General features: G+C 61.2%; 3 protein-coding genes across 3 annotated transcripts; all 3 read right to left on the reverse strand.

Moving 5' to 3' along the window:
• Positions 1 to 411: 411 nt before the first annotated feature.
• BESB_055540 (uncharacterized protein) lies at positions 412 to 6327 on the reverse strand (the record flags this gene model as incomplete). Its single annotated transcript, XM_029363989.1, has 2 exons — positions 412 to 5932; positions 6278 to 6327. The coding sequence occupies 2 exons, from the start codon at positions 6325 to 6327 to the stop codon at positions 412 to 414; spliced, it is 5571 nt and encodes a 1856-aa protein (XP_029219912.1).
• Positions 6328 to 6578: 251 nt separating this feature from the next.
• On the reverse strand, positions 6579 to 7487 carry BESB_055550 (uncharacterized protein; the record flags this gene model as incomplete). Its single annotated transcript, XM_029363990.1, has 1 exon — positions 6579 to 7487. The coding sequence occupies one exon, from the start codon at positions 7485 to 7487 to the stop codon at positions 6579 to 6581; it is 909 nt and encodes a 302-aa protein (XP_029219913.1).
• A 1787-nt stretch (positions 7488 to 9274) lies between these two features.
• BESB_055560 (putative 50S ribosomal protein L4) lies at positions 9275 to 15099 on the reverse strand (the record flags this gene model as incomplete). Its single annotated transcript, XM_029363991.1, has 11 exons — positions 9275 to 9474; positions 9693 to 9768; positions 10114 to 10173; positions 10519 to 10617; positions 10955 to 11014; positions 11229 to 11453; positions 11800 to 11909; positions 12292 to 12420; positions 13086 to 13296; positions 13645 to 13697; positions 14118 to 15099. The coding sequence occupies 11 exons, from the start codon at positions 15097 to 15099 to the stop codon at positions 9275 to 9277; spliced, it is 2205 nt and encodes a 734-aa protein (XP_029219914.1).
• Between the last annotated feature and the right edge of the window lie 1925 nt (positions 15100 to 17024).

The following is a 17024-nucleotide window of genomic DNA, read 5'->3' on the forward strand; positions in this document are numbered from 1 at the left end:
ACACGGGAGGAAAAGGCGCAGCGCTGCGTAGTCGGCTGAACGCGAAGTGAGGAGACTAGACACATCCCTGTCGCCTTTCGTTCTGCGTGAGACACATCTGCTGAACGTGGGCACCATCCAACGCTCCAGACTCTCTAAACCACAAAGTTAAACCTGCGGCGCCTCGAGACGAGGCAGCGTGCAAAACGGAGCATAGAGAGAAAACGCTCCGACCCACGACGATTCTAGCGGGCGACGGCACCTCCCCCACCCCAACTCCGCGCCGCCGATCAGAGTGAGAAATAGAATGAGAGTGCGCGGCCGCAAAGGACAACGCGACGCGTCTGAAGTCGCTGACGCCCTCAGCGTCGTCGCCGCCGGCTCGCAAACCGCCGCCGCTGCACGGGGACTCTCCTGACGAGCTCTGCGCAGCTACAGCGACGGGAACAAGGAGTCCAAACGCCGGATGAGGGCTGAGAAGCAGGCGGCAAGCGACGACGGCTGCCACGAGGCTCTCTCAAAATGGACCGCGGCCACAACGAGAACGAGGAGAGCTAGGGAGATCCACAACAGACCGATGCGCTGCGCGAAGCCACGGACCTCTCGAAGAGCAGACCACGCACTCCATCTCCCTCCGCTGTCTCGCCGCTTCAGGGCCTCGCTCTGGGCCTTCGGCCTCTCTACGGCGACAGCCTCCCCCTCGTGGATTTTTTCTACCGCGTGCACACGCCCGAAGGGACGACGCAGAAGCGCATTCTGGGATCGGATGAGCGCGTCTCTCCACGCCCAGCGGACGCCTGGCGCTCTGCAAGCGCCTGTCGCGTCTGCGTGCTCCTCCGTTGGATTTCCTGCCGATGTCCCTCTCCGCGTCGATCGACTGCGAGGAGGAGGCTCGGCCGCCGCGCCTGTGGGCTCTGCCGGTTGCCGCTCTCCCCTCCTGGCGCTCTCCCTCGCGCGTCCGCCAGCTCCTGCATCTGCCGGTCTCTGCGCGCACGCACCACTCTGGCGGGGCTTACTCGCAGCGCGGGTCGCCTCGCGCTCCCACGCGGCAGGGCGCGGAAGCCCCCCGGCGAAGAGGAGCTTGAGAAAAAACACAAAAGCCGCTCTCACCACCCAGGTCGTCGCCTGCTGGAGCAGGAACGCGCCCGAGGAAACGGCCGCACGGACACCAAACAGCTGAGGGACTCTCCCGCTCAGGGGCGCCTCGTCGCACATCGCAGACGCCTCTGCGCGTCGCTTCTTCGCATGCAGCCTGTCAATTCGCGTCCAGCGCGACGGGTAGAACGGACTCTCCTCGTCTCGCCTGCGCGCACTGTTCCCGTCTGCTGCTCCGCCTCGCGGCAGTGCGGGAGGCCGCGACTCGACAGGCACGTACAGGTAGAGGGGGGGCGTCACTGTGTGCGAGGGCGCCCGCCTGCGCGTCTCCTCTTCTCCCTCGGCCGATGCGTCGGCAATTCGCTCTGTCGCGGCCTGTGCGGCAGACAGCGCAGCGACAGCAGAAGGCAACCCTGCGCGCGGCGACGCGCAGACCGGAGGAGAGGCGCCGCTTCGCCTCTTACGGCTTTCCTTTTTTCGGAACTTGTGCGGCACAGAGAGGTCTGTGAGGTCATGCGGGGAGCCCGCAGACGCGACGGCGCCCAGGGCCTCCACCGAAGAGGGCGAACGCCCGCGAGGGCCCCCCTCGCACGCCTCCACGGGCGCCTCGCCTTCGCCTCCCGGCTCGCCGCCTGTCGCCTCTGCGCGCAGGTCGCGACGCTGGCGGGAGAAGAGAGACGCGAGGTGCGAAGGAACCGGAAGATGCTCAAGGACCGACGGCGAGTAGTCGAGGGCGTGCGCAGTAAGTAGGACGCCGTCGCCCTCCCCGCAGCCCTCGCGCTGGTGTCCCGCTATGCGAGACGCCAGAGACGCACGCATCGGACTCGCACGCCGCGGATCGGCGGGCGCTTCGGAAGTGGCGGGCGCTTCGGAAGTGGCGGGCGCTTCGGAAGTGGCGGGCGCAGAGGAGGGCGGCGAAGAGGCCGAAGGCTGCGTCGACGCAGAGGGAGGGACGGGCGAGGCACAGGTGCGCTGAGACCTGCCTCCTGGCCGCATCCACGGAAACGGGAAGTTGTAAACAGGAGAGAAGGGCGGCAGGCGGATGCACAGACGCCTCGCCTCTCGCAGAACGGATTCCGGCGGCACAGAGTCGCGGAGGGCCCTGCGGGTGTCGCTAAGGATCTCGTTCAGCGGCAACGCGTCGAAGTCGATGTGCTGAATCAGCGCGTGGAGCTTGACGTAGACCTCATCGCCGAGGCTCTCCCGCACGGCCGCCAGCAGCGTCTCCTCTTCCACACCCTTTTGAGGGGCGCCTGCCTCACCGGCCTTGGCAAGCGTCTCTCCTGACCTCCTCCCCCCGGCGGGCCGCCGCCTCTTTCTCTCTTCGCTTTCTCGCCTTCGCCTCCAGCGGTCCCGCGCGTCCTCCAGAAGCACCCGCGCCACGCTTTCGCCGTCAAGTGGGTGCCGCGGCGCCTCCGCCTCTTCGCCTCGCTGCCCTCCCCCTGAATCCCTGCCGCCCGCCTCCTCGGCGCGGCTTCGCGATTCGTGGAGCTGCGCGGTCTTCCCTGCCAGCGCCTGCGCGACGCGCGGCGGCAGCGGCGCGAAGAGCGGCGAGACCAGAGTCTCCTCGAAGACGCGGAATATGGCGCGCCGCTGCCGGGAGATGACCGTCGCCGCGAAGTAGAGCGGAAACAGGGGATGCGCGGCCAGCGAGCAGTCCAGCACGCGGCACATCCCAGGAAAGGACGAGAAGGCATGCGCAAAGATTGTGATCAGCCACGACGTACAGGGCTGCAGCTCCGCGCCTGTCGAGCTCGCAAACGCGTCTGGGAAGCACACGTCATCGCTCCCCGTCGCGCGCCCGGTCTCCGCCGCCCCCGCACCGCACCGACGGGCGCCAGCTGCCTCTTCCTCCTTGCCCGAGAGCGACTCTTCGTCCGTAGACGCGTCGCCCGCGTGCGCGGCCGCGCGAGGGCCCTCGGCGAAGGCAGGCGAGGCGGAGAGGAAGACTGCGTGGAGCTCGGGATCCACGCGCCGCAGAATGAGCGAGAGGATCGCGAGCGAAGGAAGCAGCGAGGCGTCCAGCGACGCCGCGAAGAAGTCGCAGAGATGAAACACGCAGAGACGCTCGGTCAGCGAAAAAGCAAGCTCGGAGAGGTGGGTTGCCAGCGCGGGGTGCCGCGCGAGGAAACTGCGAAACGCGGGCGCGCGCAGACGAGTCAGCGAGGCGAAGGACGGCGGAAACGTGCACTCGACGGGAGCAGGGGACGCAGCCAGAGACGAGGCGCGAGAGGCTTGGCGACCGGGCGCGTAAGATTTCAGCGAGGAGGATGCAAGTTCGGCGGATGCAGAGACGCATGCGGCGGACCTCAGAGAGTTTGACGACGCCGCGGCGTGACTCGCGGAAGGCGCCGAGACGACGACGAGGGCGAATCTGCCGGCGTTGATCAGGAGCAGAAGCAGCGCGGCGGCGACATCGTGCATGCCTTGCGTGTAGAAGAGACGGCCGCTATGGCGAGCGACGACGGACAGGAGAATTTTCTCGAGTGCGTCTCGCAGGCACGTCGCGTCCCCAACCTGGTCTTCACCGCGCTCGTCCGCCCCACCTCTTGTCGCCTGTGTTGACAGCCTCCGCGCCTGACCCCTTCGAGCTGATTCGGCGCATGCCCCTCCGGCGCCCACCAACGCGTGCGTCGCCTCCGCCGCGCCATTTTCGCGCGGCGTATCTGCGTCTTCCCACGCCCTCGCCTCTCCGAGTCGGTTTTCTTCTTCCACGAACTCGACGGACGCCGGTCTCTCTTCTTCCTCCCACGCAGGCTCATCCGCCATCCGCCACTGGTGCATCGAGCGCGCAACGTCCTTCGCGATCTGCTCACGCTCCGCGGGCGCCGCCAGCAGCTCGCCCTCCATCGTCCAGTCCGCCGCGTGGCTCGCGCTGGCCGCAAGCGGAAACCCCGGGAGAAGAAAACAGGAGGACGTGGCAGACGATGCTGCCGGCGTCCTCAGCTTCGCCAGCAGGGGGCTTGAGTCCGCAACGCCCCTACGAACTCCCACGGCCTTCAGCGCCCGCAGCGTCTCGCAGCCGCGTCGCTCAGTCTCCTCTGCCTCCTTGCAGGCAGCCGCCTGCTCGTCGAAGGCAGCGGAGCCGCCGGCGACGGCGCTGAGAGCGCGTGGAGACGGGGAGGGAACCGACCCCGAGGTGGCGGATAGTCGCCGTGTCTCGCGGCGGCTCGACGGAGGCGGGCGACGGGGGGAGGCCTCGCTGAGGCAGAGAAGCAGCAGCGCAGCGCCTTCTTTCTCGCCTGCGGGCCTCTGCAGAAGCCGGACGAGCGCCTCTTCGTCCTCGTTCCCTCTTCCGGCGTTAGGCCGCCCCTGGATCCTGTCTGCGGCCCCTTCACCCGCAGACGCGAGGGTCGCACGGGTTGAGGGACACGCGGCAGACAACGCGGAAAGGCGGATGTAGAACTGGAGAGCGACGAGGGTGTCTCTGCACAGCTCAGCTCGCAGGGTGTCGCTTGCGTGTCTTTCCTGGGAGTGCGAGACTCCACCGGCATCGCGATTCGCGGTGATGCGCCTGCATCCTGCGGCCTCTTCTTCTTCCATGTCCTCGGCGTGCCGTTTCCTCCCTTGCGGTGCGTCAAGCACCCTCCCTTCCAGGGTTCCTTCTGCCTGGCGATCCAACGCGCTCGCGACCTGCATGCGGCACCCCGCAGAGTCTGGCTTCGCAGCGACTCTCTTGCGAGCCTCTTCGCCTCGCTCGTCGTAACGCCTTTCTTCTTTTTTCCCCTGCAGTTCTTCTTCATTTTCGTCCTCGATTACGAATGCCCGCTTTCTCCGTCTTCTGTGGCTCTCTGCTGCGCGGCCGTGCCCGGTACCGTTGCGGGATGACGGGACGTCTGCGCCTCCGCGACCCACGTTCTCTCCTCTATTCTCTCTTAGCGTGAGCCGGCTGCCTTCTTGCTCGGGCTGCTGGGTTTCTGTCGCGTCTTCCTCTCTCGCCTTCCGCAGCGAATCTCCCCTTTCTCCGCTGGCCTCTTCTAGCTCACGCAGGACGAGCTGCCGCGCGCGGAGGAAGGCGACGAGCCTCAGCGCCGCGCGGGACGGGGACGCGCAGCCAGTCAAGATGGGGAAGAGAACTGCGCGGAAGGGGCTGCAGAGAAATCCATCCCGGTCGAACGCGATTTCCTCCAGCAGCTCGAAGAAGCGACTTCGCAGTTTCTGCGCGGACGCCTTCGCTTCCCTCGCGGCGGCCGCTTCCAGCGACGCGCCTGGCGCCGCCGAGGCTGCAACCTCCTCGGCGGCCCAGGTCGCGCACAGCTGCAGCCGCGTTGGAGTCTCCGCGACCCTCTCGACTTCGCCGACTCCCGGCGCCTCGCAGAGCCGGCTTTCCTGCGTGGCGGCTTGCCTGCGATCGCTTCGCGAGTTCTGCGGAGACCCCCGGTCCACCTCGTCAGCGGACGCGGCCGCGTCGCCTGGCTCGCGGAGACCGCCTGTCTCTTCTGAGGGCCCGCGCCGAGCGCCCGCTCCGGGGCTGTCGCCTGAAGCCCTCGCCCGGCGAGAGGCCCTCCGCCCGCGCGAGGGTTCCATCGAGGCGGAAGCAGACGCTTCAAAGCAGGAAATGGGGAGGGCGAGGGGACGCGCAGGCGCGTCGCCCTCCTCCGCGATGGAGCCCGCCGGAGCGGAGTCGCGGGAGGCCTCACAGCGATCGCCGGAGGAGCCTCCGACCAGACGAGAGGGAAGGGGCGACCGGCGGCGAAGACAGCGCTGCGGCACAGCGCAGTTCTGCGAGGAAAAGGAGGACGCGGGAGCAGAGAGGGGACACGACAGGCGAGAAGCCTCTGCAGCCGACGAGCGAGGAGGCGACGAGGAATCGAGAGAGGAGTTTTGAAGCGTGCGTCGCACGGCTGCGGAGGTGAGGCTAAGGGATACTCCAGCGGAGGAGGAAGCGTCATCTCCTCTCCTCCTTGGGACGTTTTGTTGCGGCGCCAGAGACGACGAATCGCGATCTCTCCGCGCCCTTGCTGAGTCGAGCTGCCTGCGGTTGACGCTCCACGCACCGCGCGTCTTGCCGCCCCTCTCTCAGACCGCCAAACTTCCTCTTCTCTACACATGCTCTCGTGCACGCGCTGTTGGCCTCGCGTCGGTTGGGCTCCGGAGGCCGGACGTCTGCGAGGCGAAATCAGAATTTGCCGAATGCAACTCGTCTCTTGCCTACCCTCTCTGCGCTGTCGCGTAGCAGTAGAATCAGGTCCTCTCTCCTTACAAAGACCAAATGAACAGCTTCAATGTGTCGTCTACTCCGGCGCAGCCCATTCTTTCTGCTTCGGGTCATGCCCCTTGTCTGGCACTTGTGGACGTCGCCTGCCTGAGGCGAAGTAAAAGGGCGCTTCTGCGTTGGCGTTTTTCCTCTCTCGCAACGGTTGCTGTGAGTGGGGACTGCAAAGCGTCAACGGTCCAGGCCACCGAATGGGGAGCGACGCGTCGAGTTAATCGTGCGCGTTTTCGTCCTCCGTCGAGGCTGTAGCAAGGAGCGAAGAACACGCAGCGGAGCGTCGCGCGTCTCCTCAGGCGGGTGCGGCGAGCTTGACAGCGAGCCAGGAGAGAGTGAAGAAGAGCCAGGAGGCGACGCCGAGGCCGACGAGGGGGAGGAAGGGCAGCGCGGCGAGAAAGAGGATGAAAAAGTGCGAAGACGGCACGAGGCAGTAGAGCGACAACAGCGAGAGGAAGGGGAAGACGGTGAAGACGAAAATCGGAATGAGGTTGGGGAGCACCGAAGAGGAAAAACTGAAGCGGACGGAGGGAGGCACCGGCAGACACGACGACTTGGCAGAGGCGCGCACCGCTGCCTCGAACGGCCACGTGCGGAAGAAGAGCCGCGGCTCAAACCAAAATGACAACAGCGAAGAAGGCTCAGAGGAACAGCAGTACGCCGAGAGCTCCTTCGGAACCGGCACGCAGCGGCAACCTATGGGCGGGCACCGCCGCTTCGCTGGACGCCGAGAGGAGGAGGGAAGGGGGGCGGAGAGGGAGGGGGAGGGTGTTGAAGGCGCGGAATTGTGTGAAGACGAAGAAGGAGCCTGCGCGGAGTCTAGCGAGCGTTCGCAGGGAGACCGTCCTCTGAGAGGAAGAACTCTCCCCTGCTTGTCGCCTGCCGCCAGGCGCCGGGGGTCAGGAGAAGAGGAGGCGGCTCGCGGCGAAGAGGGGGAGGAGAGAGGAGGAGCTGCACCTGCTACTACAGGTTGAACATAGCCCCGGCTGCCGTTGTCGTGAGCGTGGAGGCAGCCGGGCGCGATGGGACTTCCATGAGAGCCGGAATTTGCAGAAGACGACTCGAAAGCACCAGGAGAAGAGAGCGGCTGCACCGGCGCGGCTCGTGAGTGACCCTCTAACGCACGCGATCGTGCCCAAGAAGGCGAGTCACTCGCGGAAGGGGGAGGAGTCACAGAGGAGGGGGGCGGCGCTCGCGGTGTCATTGAAGTGACGCGTAAAAGGACGGGGACGCTCGCGTGGTAAATACGGAGAGAAGAAGGTCTCTATATGGGCGACGTCTGCGGAAATCACAATAGACTCTGCAGAAAGCCTGGAAATTGACCTTTTTTTCAAGGAAAAGTGGACGCTTCGCGCACAAAAAACGGCGCGAAGCACAGCTCGGTCATCTACCGCAACACGAGACAAAAAACACCTCCCGACCCCGGGACGGTGAGTCGCCCACAAACAAAAAGTACAGAGAACCAAAAACAGGGAACTCTGTCGTCTTTTGTGTGAAGGTGTTGCCCGGGGGAGACATCTATATTCGCTTTTCGCGTGGACAAAGCACCACAGGCAAGCACATGCGTCCAGCGCAATTCTTGCGCGAAGTGTCAGCAGACTGAAAGCCGCTGCAGACCAAAAGTCTCAACTCGACGACACCTCGATTCACACCGCAGATGTGTTCGATTTCGGGCACTAATTCCAGTTGCGCGACCAAACCTTTTCATCTGCCAGCAGGTTAACAAAAATCGGTCAACGACGCCAGGATTCGTGGACTTTACACACCGGCACTCCGTGTTGCGTTTTCCAGGCAACTGCTTAAGTGACCTTTCGCCTCGCGGGGAACGGGAAAGGAGCCCTGAGGAAACCGTAACCTTGCCCACTGCCTGCCTCCGAAGAAACGCAGCATTCCGGGCGCATTCCTCCAACAACAACCTGCTCCCTTGCGTTGTTGTGAACCGCGCCACGCGTTTACGAGTTATCGTGCCATTTCTGAGGCGTTCCCCACATTCCAGGTGTGGAGTCCCCTAGCTTGGACTGCGTGTGTGAACCTGTTTGTAGCTCCAATCTCCTGCTTTGCTCCTTCTCAAAAGATTCTGCTAGCACGTAATAGTTGCAAGAGGGTAGACGGGACGCCTGGCACATGCCAGAACGCATAATACGTATTCAGTGGGGATTTTGTGGCACGGATACCGGCATGCACGCCGAAAACGAGCGGTCACAGTTCGATGTGAACGCGCGATGGCAGCGATTGTCCTGCCTATGAAGGGCTTCCACTCGTCTGTGGGACTTGCACGTTCCTGGCACCCTCAAACTCGAGCGAACAGCGTACAGGTGTCGGGGCGACCCTATTAACTAAGAGACTCTCCCGTGACCCTCGGCAAGTTTCGTGGTACTGAGAGCTACCATACGATTCGGTGGCAGGAAGCTCTGCCACGTACCATTCAGTTCGAATGTGGTAAACAGAAGAACGGCCTTGCAAGATGGGGTTTGTTTATTTCCAGGGAGCGCGACATTTTGCCCCGACGACGATTCCAGGTCATACAGTGCACCAACGATTAATGATACGAGCTGATCTTTGAGTGTTCCATCCTGATTCCCACCGGAGGAACCGGGATTCGGTTACTCTGCTGCTCGCGTGTGGACTGAGAGGCTACTGCGATCTGCATGAGGCAACTGGCCTTTCAGAGTCAGTTGGTTATGCTGAGGGGAAGCACGTTGTATGGGCTCTCCCCACAACGAACATTCAACGCGTTCCACAAGAACTGCAGAAAACACTGGTGAAGTATGGCGCATGTACGAGGAAAAACTTGAGACTAGAAAGAACTGCGAGAACCTTTCTCCGGACAGAAAAGTGGCAGGGACAGCAGCAGCGCTCTGGGTTTAGGGTTTAGGCGCGGAGAGCGCCTGCGGTCACTGATCCCCGAGGGAGAGATGGCAAGATCTGTGCGCATGCATTACAGGACTTGCAAAGAATGGCAGACCCGGCTGTGTGGCATTGGCGGGCTGTTCATTTCCCGTTCTTTCGGGTGACGTACTTGTCCACAGGAGGCAAGAAACCGCTTTCCTCGTCTTTACAGTCGTCCGCGCTGTTGCTTTCGTCATTCACAGCCAAGTCTTCAGCTGAACGCGAATTCCTGCTTACAGAGTGCTCCATCTTGAAGTTCTCAAGGCGCTTCGATCTCGTCACTCGCTCTGCCAGTGGAACGTCTGAAAGAGGATTTCCATAAATACATATCCATTGGCCGTATCAGGAACACTGCCGTTACTGAACAGCTCGCAGACGATTTCTGTGCAGTGAGCTCTTTAGCCTGCCTCTGTCCTCCTCTATGGGAGCCGAATTCGCGGACAAACAGTGCCCGATTTAGAGACGCTTCCATGGCTTTGCGGCGAAAGACGCCTGATAGAGCTTATTGATGCGCGCTTACCGTTCAGATCCGTCTCATCAAACGCCTCCGCACTGGGAAGCTCTTCATCATCTAGGCGCTCCAACCGTTGCGTCTCCTGTGTGCAGGCAAAGAGAGAAGTGAACTCCGAGAAAAGGACTGAGAAAGCATTCTTCTTGCCGCATTCTCCGTCTCTGTCCGCCAAGATGCACTTGATAACGAAGTGCAATTCCTGTTGTTACATCGGCGGGCCGCTACTCAGTTCCTGGTTGCCCTCACCATAAAACCCTGTGTTGCCGGCTTTTTTGAGGAGGCCATTTACCCGCGGCTGCTTCCACGGGGCATGTGCTCCTCTGCAAATCGCGCCGCATCCCTGCGCTTGTCATACGCTCGGCTACAGCACCCGGAACTGACTCAACAAATCACATTTTCTTCTGACTGTTTGTCTCAGCGTTGGTCGCACCTCCGCCTGAGCCTCGTCAAAGACATCGCCCTCCTCATCTTCTTCCAGCGGGTCGGTATCCTGAAGCAAAAAGGAAACGCATCGCGGCTCGCTATCAGCTACGACGAAATCGCAGATATCCGAGACCGGAGCTGCAGGAGCGAAATGATGCTAAAGGAAACCGGAGACGACTCTCCCACTGGTGGCACGACAGCAAGCATAATGAGACACAACAGAAGACAAAAACGCCACTGCTGTGAAACGCAGAGATTGTTCGTCCCGCTCGAACGCGCGGGAGCTGCACACGAAGCCATGCGCTCGGAAAGGCGCCTGTCCGCGGTAGCTGAGAAGACAACTTAAAACAAACAAGACGCAGACGCGCGGTGCGACGAGACAGGACGTTGCCACGATCCCTTCAGTCCTTACTACGTAGCTTTCTTCGACTTTTTCCCACGGCATCGTCGGTTGGTGCAGCGAGAACCGCGCAAGGCGGAAACCCTTGAAGGGGTCGACGCGTGAGATTTTCTGGAGACGCATAGCGCAAAGATTTCCGGCACACAGAGAGGGCAGATAGAAGCGACCGCTAAGGCAAAGCAATACACATCACATCAGGGAATGGAGGAGAGGCAAGAATGTTGCTACTCCACCCCGTACGATCGGAGTGCCTGTTATCCGGAATCACGCATTCCAGTTAGTCCATGGAGCAAATGCATGTGGTCTGGTTACCCGCGGCCACCACACGAATGAACGCGTGAGTTGACTGCGAATACAGAGAGCTACAACTCTTTTCCTTAAGCGGAACTAACGGCAACCTGCGAAAGGCTGGTAGCCAGAGAGAGGGGCAGTCTTTTCTGAGACGTACAATGGCCCCCTTTGTCTCGTCGGACCACTTCCATTTGAGAATTCGTTCTCGAAGCAGCGCCTGAAGAACAAACGGTAAGAAAACAACGGAAACTCTCTGCTCGACCCTAAAACCCTGAGCTCATGGCGGCGAAGGCCGCAACGTTCTCCTTGTAGAACCAGCGGGCTCGGCCGCGCATTTGATGCGCACGCAGCACCGTTGCTCGAGGGTCTGCCCTCAGAAACGCACCAGACAGACGCCGCAAATGGTGAACTGAGCACAGACTCATACGTACCTTGCTGAACTTGGCGTTGCGCTCTCTCTCCTTCATCTCGTTCCACTCGCGATCCCAGCCCTCGACCTTCTCAGGGACCGGGGCTGGACGGCCGTCGGGCGTGGCGTACTTGGGCAGCCATCCGCGCTTCTCGGGGTAGGTCTGGATGTTGTAAATCAGCTTCAGCAAAGCTTTCTCCGTGATGACAAGCTGGCGGTACTTCAAGAGATTGTACACGTTGACGCCCTGCAGCACGAACCAAGTGGAGAGGAGAAAAAAGAAGAGCCGCAGTTCCCAAGCAGCCTGTCGAGGGTACAGAAACACCTTCCACTGCCAGACTTTTCGGCTGCTCGCTCACCGCCGCCCGAAGACGGGCAGGAACCGCCGCCTTGCTCATGTCTTTGGAGTCGCATGCGTCCACGGGTACTGGCCTGTGCCGGGCGAGAGAGCGCGAAAGCTGCGAGATTCCTCACTGGAATGCCGAAATGGAGACTTCCACCGCCGACGACCCGCGCCTCGCACGCTTCACGCTCGCCGCAGGCATCAGCGAACCTCCGACCGAAACCGGTGCTTCCCAGTCGGCCATTCTCACCTCAACGTTTTCTCTGCGGACAGCGAGGATATGAGCCGTGGCGTAGCGGAAGTTGTCGTTGACGTCCGTCGTGCCTTCGTGGACCAGGAGGGCGGACGGGCACTTTCGCCCTGAAAGACGAAAGAGAAACGAAAAACAACGCGATCGCACGTCCGATACGCCGCTCCTCAATCTACAAAATGAAAACTTGTCGCACATCCGCAAGGCGAAACACGGGGTGAAAAAGTGACTTCCCTGAGCCTCTGCGTCGTGCACACAAACGCCCCTCGTGAGGAGGAGAGAGATCTCTCTCTGATACTACGGTGAACGCGTGACACATGAAGACTCTGCTCATCGTGCCCCCCTGCTGAGAGCGAACGACTCGCACGCACCAAGGCCATGCTCTGAGCCCCGTGGAGAGAGCACCAGCACTAAAGGGAACTCGACACAGCGACTGGGGAGGGAAGCAGACGCACGCATACGAGGCCTGGACAAGCCATGCGCATGTCCTACCCAGAATGCGCCTGAGATGGCGGACGCAGTGCTTTGTTTTGTGGGACTGGAGGTTGAAGTGATCCACGACCTTGATCTGACCCTGCGCGAACTTGGCGGAGAGCATTATCTTCAGGCCCTGCCAGAGAACTGCAGAGTCACGAAAAAGCACCAGACACCAAGCAGACACCAGGCGATCGAAAGCGTTATCTGGAACACACGACAAAGACCGGGGCCTGCATTCACGCCAAGGGCGATCCCCGGCCGAGCTCGCGGCTCTCGCACCTGACGAAGCCCACTCGCATACCTCTTCGCGTCTCACAAACATGCATGCGAGGAGGGCGAAATTAGCGCCAGGCAAACTGAGACACGGAAAATCTGCGAAACGATAAGGGCCGCTTGAGGGCTACATGGGGAGGCACGAAGAACCCGATGCGGGACGTTGAGTCTGGCACGCGCAGCACGACTCCTGGACACGAGTATTGGGCAGCAACAGACACATCCCGAAGCGAAGGGAAAACACAAAGCCGCGCGGGCCTCTCTAAACTTCGCGTTATTGTGGACGTCAACCCCACATCCAGGGGCACCTTAGAAGCTTGGTCGGCGATTCAACCGCGCATACGGGATTGCAGGAATTGCATGCGCACGCGTGAAAATGTGGTGGTTTTTTCTGCCAGGCATTTAAAATCTGCTGGGAGGAAACATGAACCACTCGCCTTGGTGTCCCTCGCCGGGCTTACGCATGCAGCGGAGTGGAAAATCGCTGTTCTCGCTAGGTATCCGGGATTTTCAGATCGCAAGAAAGAGAGGCTTACGGCGCTTGGGAATCTTGATGCGCTGGTCGTGGGGGCGGAGGGGATGCGCTTTGACGCCGACGTACTTCCCTGGCGCCTTCCTCCATCCAATACGCGCTCGCCCTGACCGCTGCTGCGGCCTCAGCTTCCTCTTGCTGCCTGGCCATTCTCGCTTGAAGAGCTGCATGCGCTCGGTCCACCCCGCGATGGCGCGCCGATAAAACCAGTAGCACTGTACGAAGGTAGAAAACGAGAGAGTTGACAGTAGGCGAAACGGACATAACTTCGGGAAACAGCGTGAGAAGGGGGGGCTTCACACGCCAGCTAAGCAATAGCGAGGCAGCGAAGGCCAGGTGGAACGCAAGCGAAGCGAAGCGGGGAGGGCACAGAAGAGCGAAGGCGCTGGATAAAAATGTCGCAAGAAAGCCCTGCCAGCAGGCACGAAAAGGGGCCGGGTGGGGAAGGGTGTCTGCGGACGACGAGAAATGGGAGGACTCAACAAGTGCTTCTTCTGCTTTTGGAGAAGTGCCGCCTGCTGAGGGTGCTGTGCGACGGCACTAGTCTCCCTGTTCGAGCTTACCCGATAGAGAATATCTGGCCGTATCGGAAGACCGAAGATGTCGTTGGGCAGCACTGGGGGCACACGCAGTCAGAGGACACGGAAGGCACGTAGGCGTCATCGAGTGCAACTCCGCGTCCACCAAACAAAGACGCACGCGATTCTTTCTCGGCAGCGTCGGTGCGGCTGTGGAGGCGCCACTGCGCCCGACAGCGGCTGCTGAGTAGCCCGCTGGCCGCTGAGCCGGGGCTCGCACTCGGTACGAGGGGCCGCCTGGCGACTCTCGCTTGCCTCTCGGCGCCTTCGCTGCTAACCAGGGCGAGGATTTAAGGCGGCCGTTCTACGAGCTCGGCGGAGCAGCCCGTCGACGCCGTAAAGACGCTCGTATGTTTGTGCGCTCGCAGTGGCCTCGGGGGAAGCGCAGGGGTCCGACCTGCAGGTCGCCCCGAGGAGTGCTTGCGGCATCGAGGGACAGGATGGACGTCCTGACTCACCTACGCACCCTTCTTCGTCTGGATGCTCCACAAGTTCCTCCCGCGCCTCCTCGTAGCTGTCCTCGGCCTCCTCGTTTCGCCTCTGGAAGAGCTCGAAGCGGTAAATGGGGACTTCGAGGACGCTGTTGAACCCGACGGCGGGGACCGACCACCAGTGGCGGATGACTTCGTTCATGCGAACGACGCTCCCGGGTCGGCGCACCTGCGGGGTTGCGTGCAGACTCGGAGACAGAGGGGAGTCCAGGGGGACCGGTTTGTGCGCAGCAAACGCCACAGAGGGCACGAAGGAGGGTGTCAGCGGGAGCGGCTCAGACAGCGAGACGACGCCCTCCTCCTCGTCTGCCCCCGGCGGCGCGGCAGTCGCGAGCTGGCCGTTGGAAGCCGCGGGTCGCGTCCGGCCCGCCAGACGCGCGCGCGAGACGCAGACAGCGGCTCGCCGACCCGCCAGGCGAGACGGGAGCTGGGCGGAAGGCCACCGGAAGGCTGGAGTAAAGACTGGCGAGGCCGCGAACGCGGGCGCGACGTCGGCGCCGGCGCCCTGCGGCTGCCCAGAGGCGAGACTTGGTGGAGCGAGCGAAGCGGGAGATGCTGAGGTATCCAGGTGCGCAAACGCACAAGACCTGCGATGTCGAGTGCATTGGAGGGGCGCTACAGCGAGCGCACGTTTGTGCCCGCCAGGTGTCGATGAGGAGCTGCAATCAGTAAAACCTTGCAGGCTCTGTCGAACTCCCCGCCGGCTGCCTTGCTCTGCCTGTCCGCTCGCTGCTGCGCCTCCTACTCGCCTGACGCAGCCGAAGAAACGAGGCTCTCCCTTGCACGAAGGGGAGTGAAGGGAGGTCTCGGCCTCTTTGATTGCCGACAGGCGACATGGACGGCGGACCGTCGGCGAGAATGCAGTTCCCTGGCGAGACGCCGTCCGCGGCAGAGACCTGCGAGCTGCTTCCGCCCCAAACGAAGGGGCTAGTGAAAAGAGTGAAGCCATTTCTGACGAGATGGTGTTTCCCCTGCGTGTGGTGAATAATGGCGTTCAAACGGCCAATCAGGCGCCGCTTAGAAAGTGAGGAGGCTGAGCTCGAACTGCATGTCTACTGGACGAGAAAAGCCGGCAGCGTGATAACAGGACGGCAAACCTAAGAACAACTTCTCACAGCGTGAACAGCTCCAGACCTACAGCAGAGACAGACAAAAAGCGGGAGGACAGCGAGAACGTGCTCGCCAATACCAGACCCGGAGGCCCCGATAGCGTTCTACTGGATGCGATGTCCAGCTGGGTGTCCATACACCGCAGAGCCAAACCTTCGGGCACACCATGAATTGTTAGTGAGAATCCGTGTCAAACACAAAGATTCGTGCACTCCCTTTCACGACTTCTCACGAGCGCGAAGCAGGCAGGAAGCTGATTCCCCCTGGGTGTTTGGCTCCTCGGGGAACGATTTGATGTGACCCGGAGGAAGCCGCTGCAGGAAGAGAAACTGCCGCAATCGATTGTTTGCATCGAGCTGGAGCAGCCGGAAAGATGTGTCCAGATCCCATTCAGGGACGTTGACGGCTCTCCGTCTCACGGGAGATGTGGCTGAAGCAAACCGCAGCCTTCGCATAGGGTCGCGTACCGAGGCTCCTGTTCGCCCCTGCATGTGGCGCATCTGCATGCAGTGTCTGCGCCCGCGGATTGCTGGCTCCTCAAGATGGTGCGCCGAGCTCGACAGTGATTCAAATTACTAAGATATCTTGCAAATGCACAGAAAGACAAGGGACCGGGTAAAAAATCCAGGAAAAAGCAGATGCAATGCCACAGGCCGTCGATTCATCTTGCTGCGCATGCAGCATCGGCCGATCCCCCTGGCTCTGGTTCGCCTTCGCCGTGGGCCGCCCGAAACCTCAGGAGGGATAGACCAGGCCAGTAATTCGAGCTGCACTGCACTGAAAAGCACAGGTATATCGCATGATATGAGTGCGCCTTCTCTGTAGGACTTATTCAGCGCCATAGGGTCGGTCTCCCTTCGAGAAGCCCCGCATGACTAGACCGGCATGCCGGGACAGGCCCGCAAAGCGGCCTCACGCCGCAAACACCAAGTGCACCATCCTGCTTGATAATGCCGTAGGGAAGTCTGTACGGTTCGTCATGACCATAAGCGACGCCATCCGCGCGGCATGAGGCGGAAGAAGCCACTCACGCAGTCGACGGATCGCTGCTTGCTCTTTTCATATGGCTACATGCATCTGGCAAACGGCGGCCTCTTTTAGCCAGTGAAAGGGTGCACTCCGTTGACGCTTCTTCCAAAATAAGCCGACTATGCCGCGGCCGCTGGGCTGAGCAAGTCAGACAGATCGGCAAGGCGTTGTGTAACTTCGAGGAGTCTAGGCGCAGTGTCTGCACCTAGCATACGCGCTTTTTCAGTTCTTTGTTGACTCAGCTATTCTGTGCAGCGTGACCAGATAGGACGTGCGCCTCCGCAGCACACCCGACGCAAATAGGTACCGGAACAAGTCGTGCTCAGTCGCGGCGCCGACGGCTACACTTGAAGCGACGAACAGCGACAGTGTGATACAGGACGCCCTAGTATTTCTGTGCTACAATAAATGTGCATTCTCTATGGAACTGGGGGAGGTAATTAGAGAAAGCATGACTCTGCGCCTCCAACGGCTGATGCCCAACTAGTCCCAATATTTCGAAAAATGCTCAAGGCACTCGGAGCAGTGGGAGTTTTGCATGGTACCACTGCCTTGCAACAAGATCGTTGGAACATCAGTATGCTGAAATAGGACGAGTTCATAAGAACGCAGATCTCGTTTCAAATATAGGTCTTCACATACAAGCAAGCAGTGCCAACCCTAGCAGGGCATTTGACCAGCATTTGCAGCAAAGAGAAAAGCACAGTATGTGAGATAAGTCAGGAGAATTGGGCA

Source organism: Besnoitia besnoiti, chromosome IV, assembly GCF_002563875.1.
Source record: "Besnoitia besnoiti strain Bb-Ger1 chromosome IV, whole genome shotgun sequence".
In the NCBI taxonomy this organism is placed as follows: domain Eukaryota; phylum Apicomplexa; class Conoidasida; order Eucoccidiorida; family Sarcocystidae; genus Besnoitia; species Besnoitia besnoiti.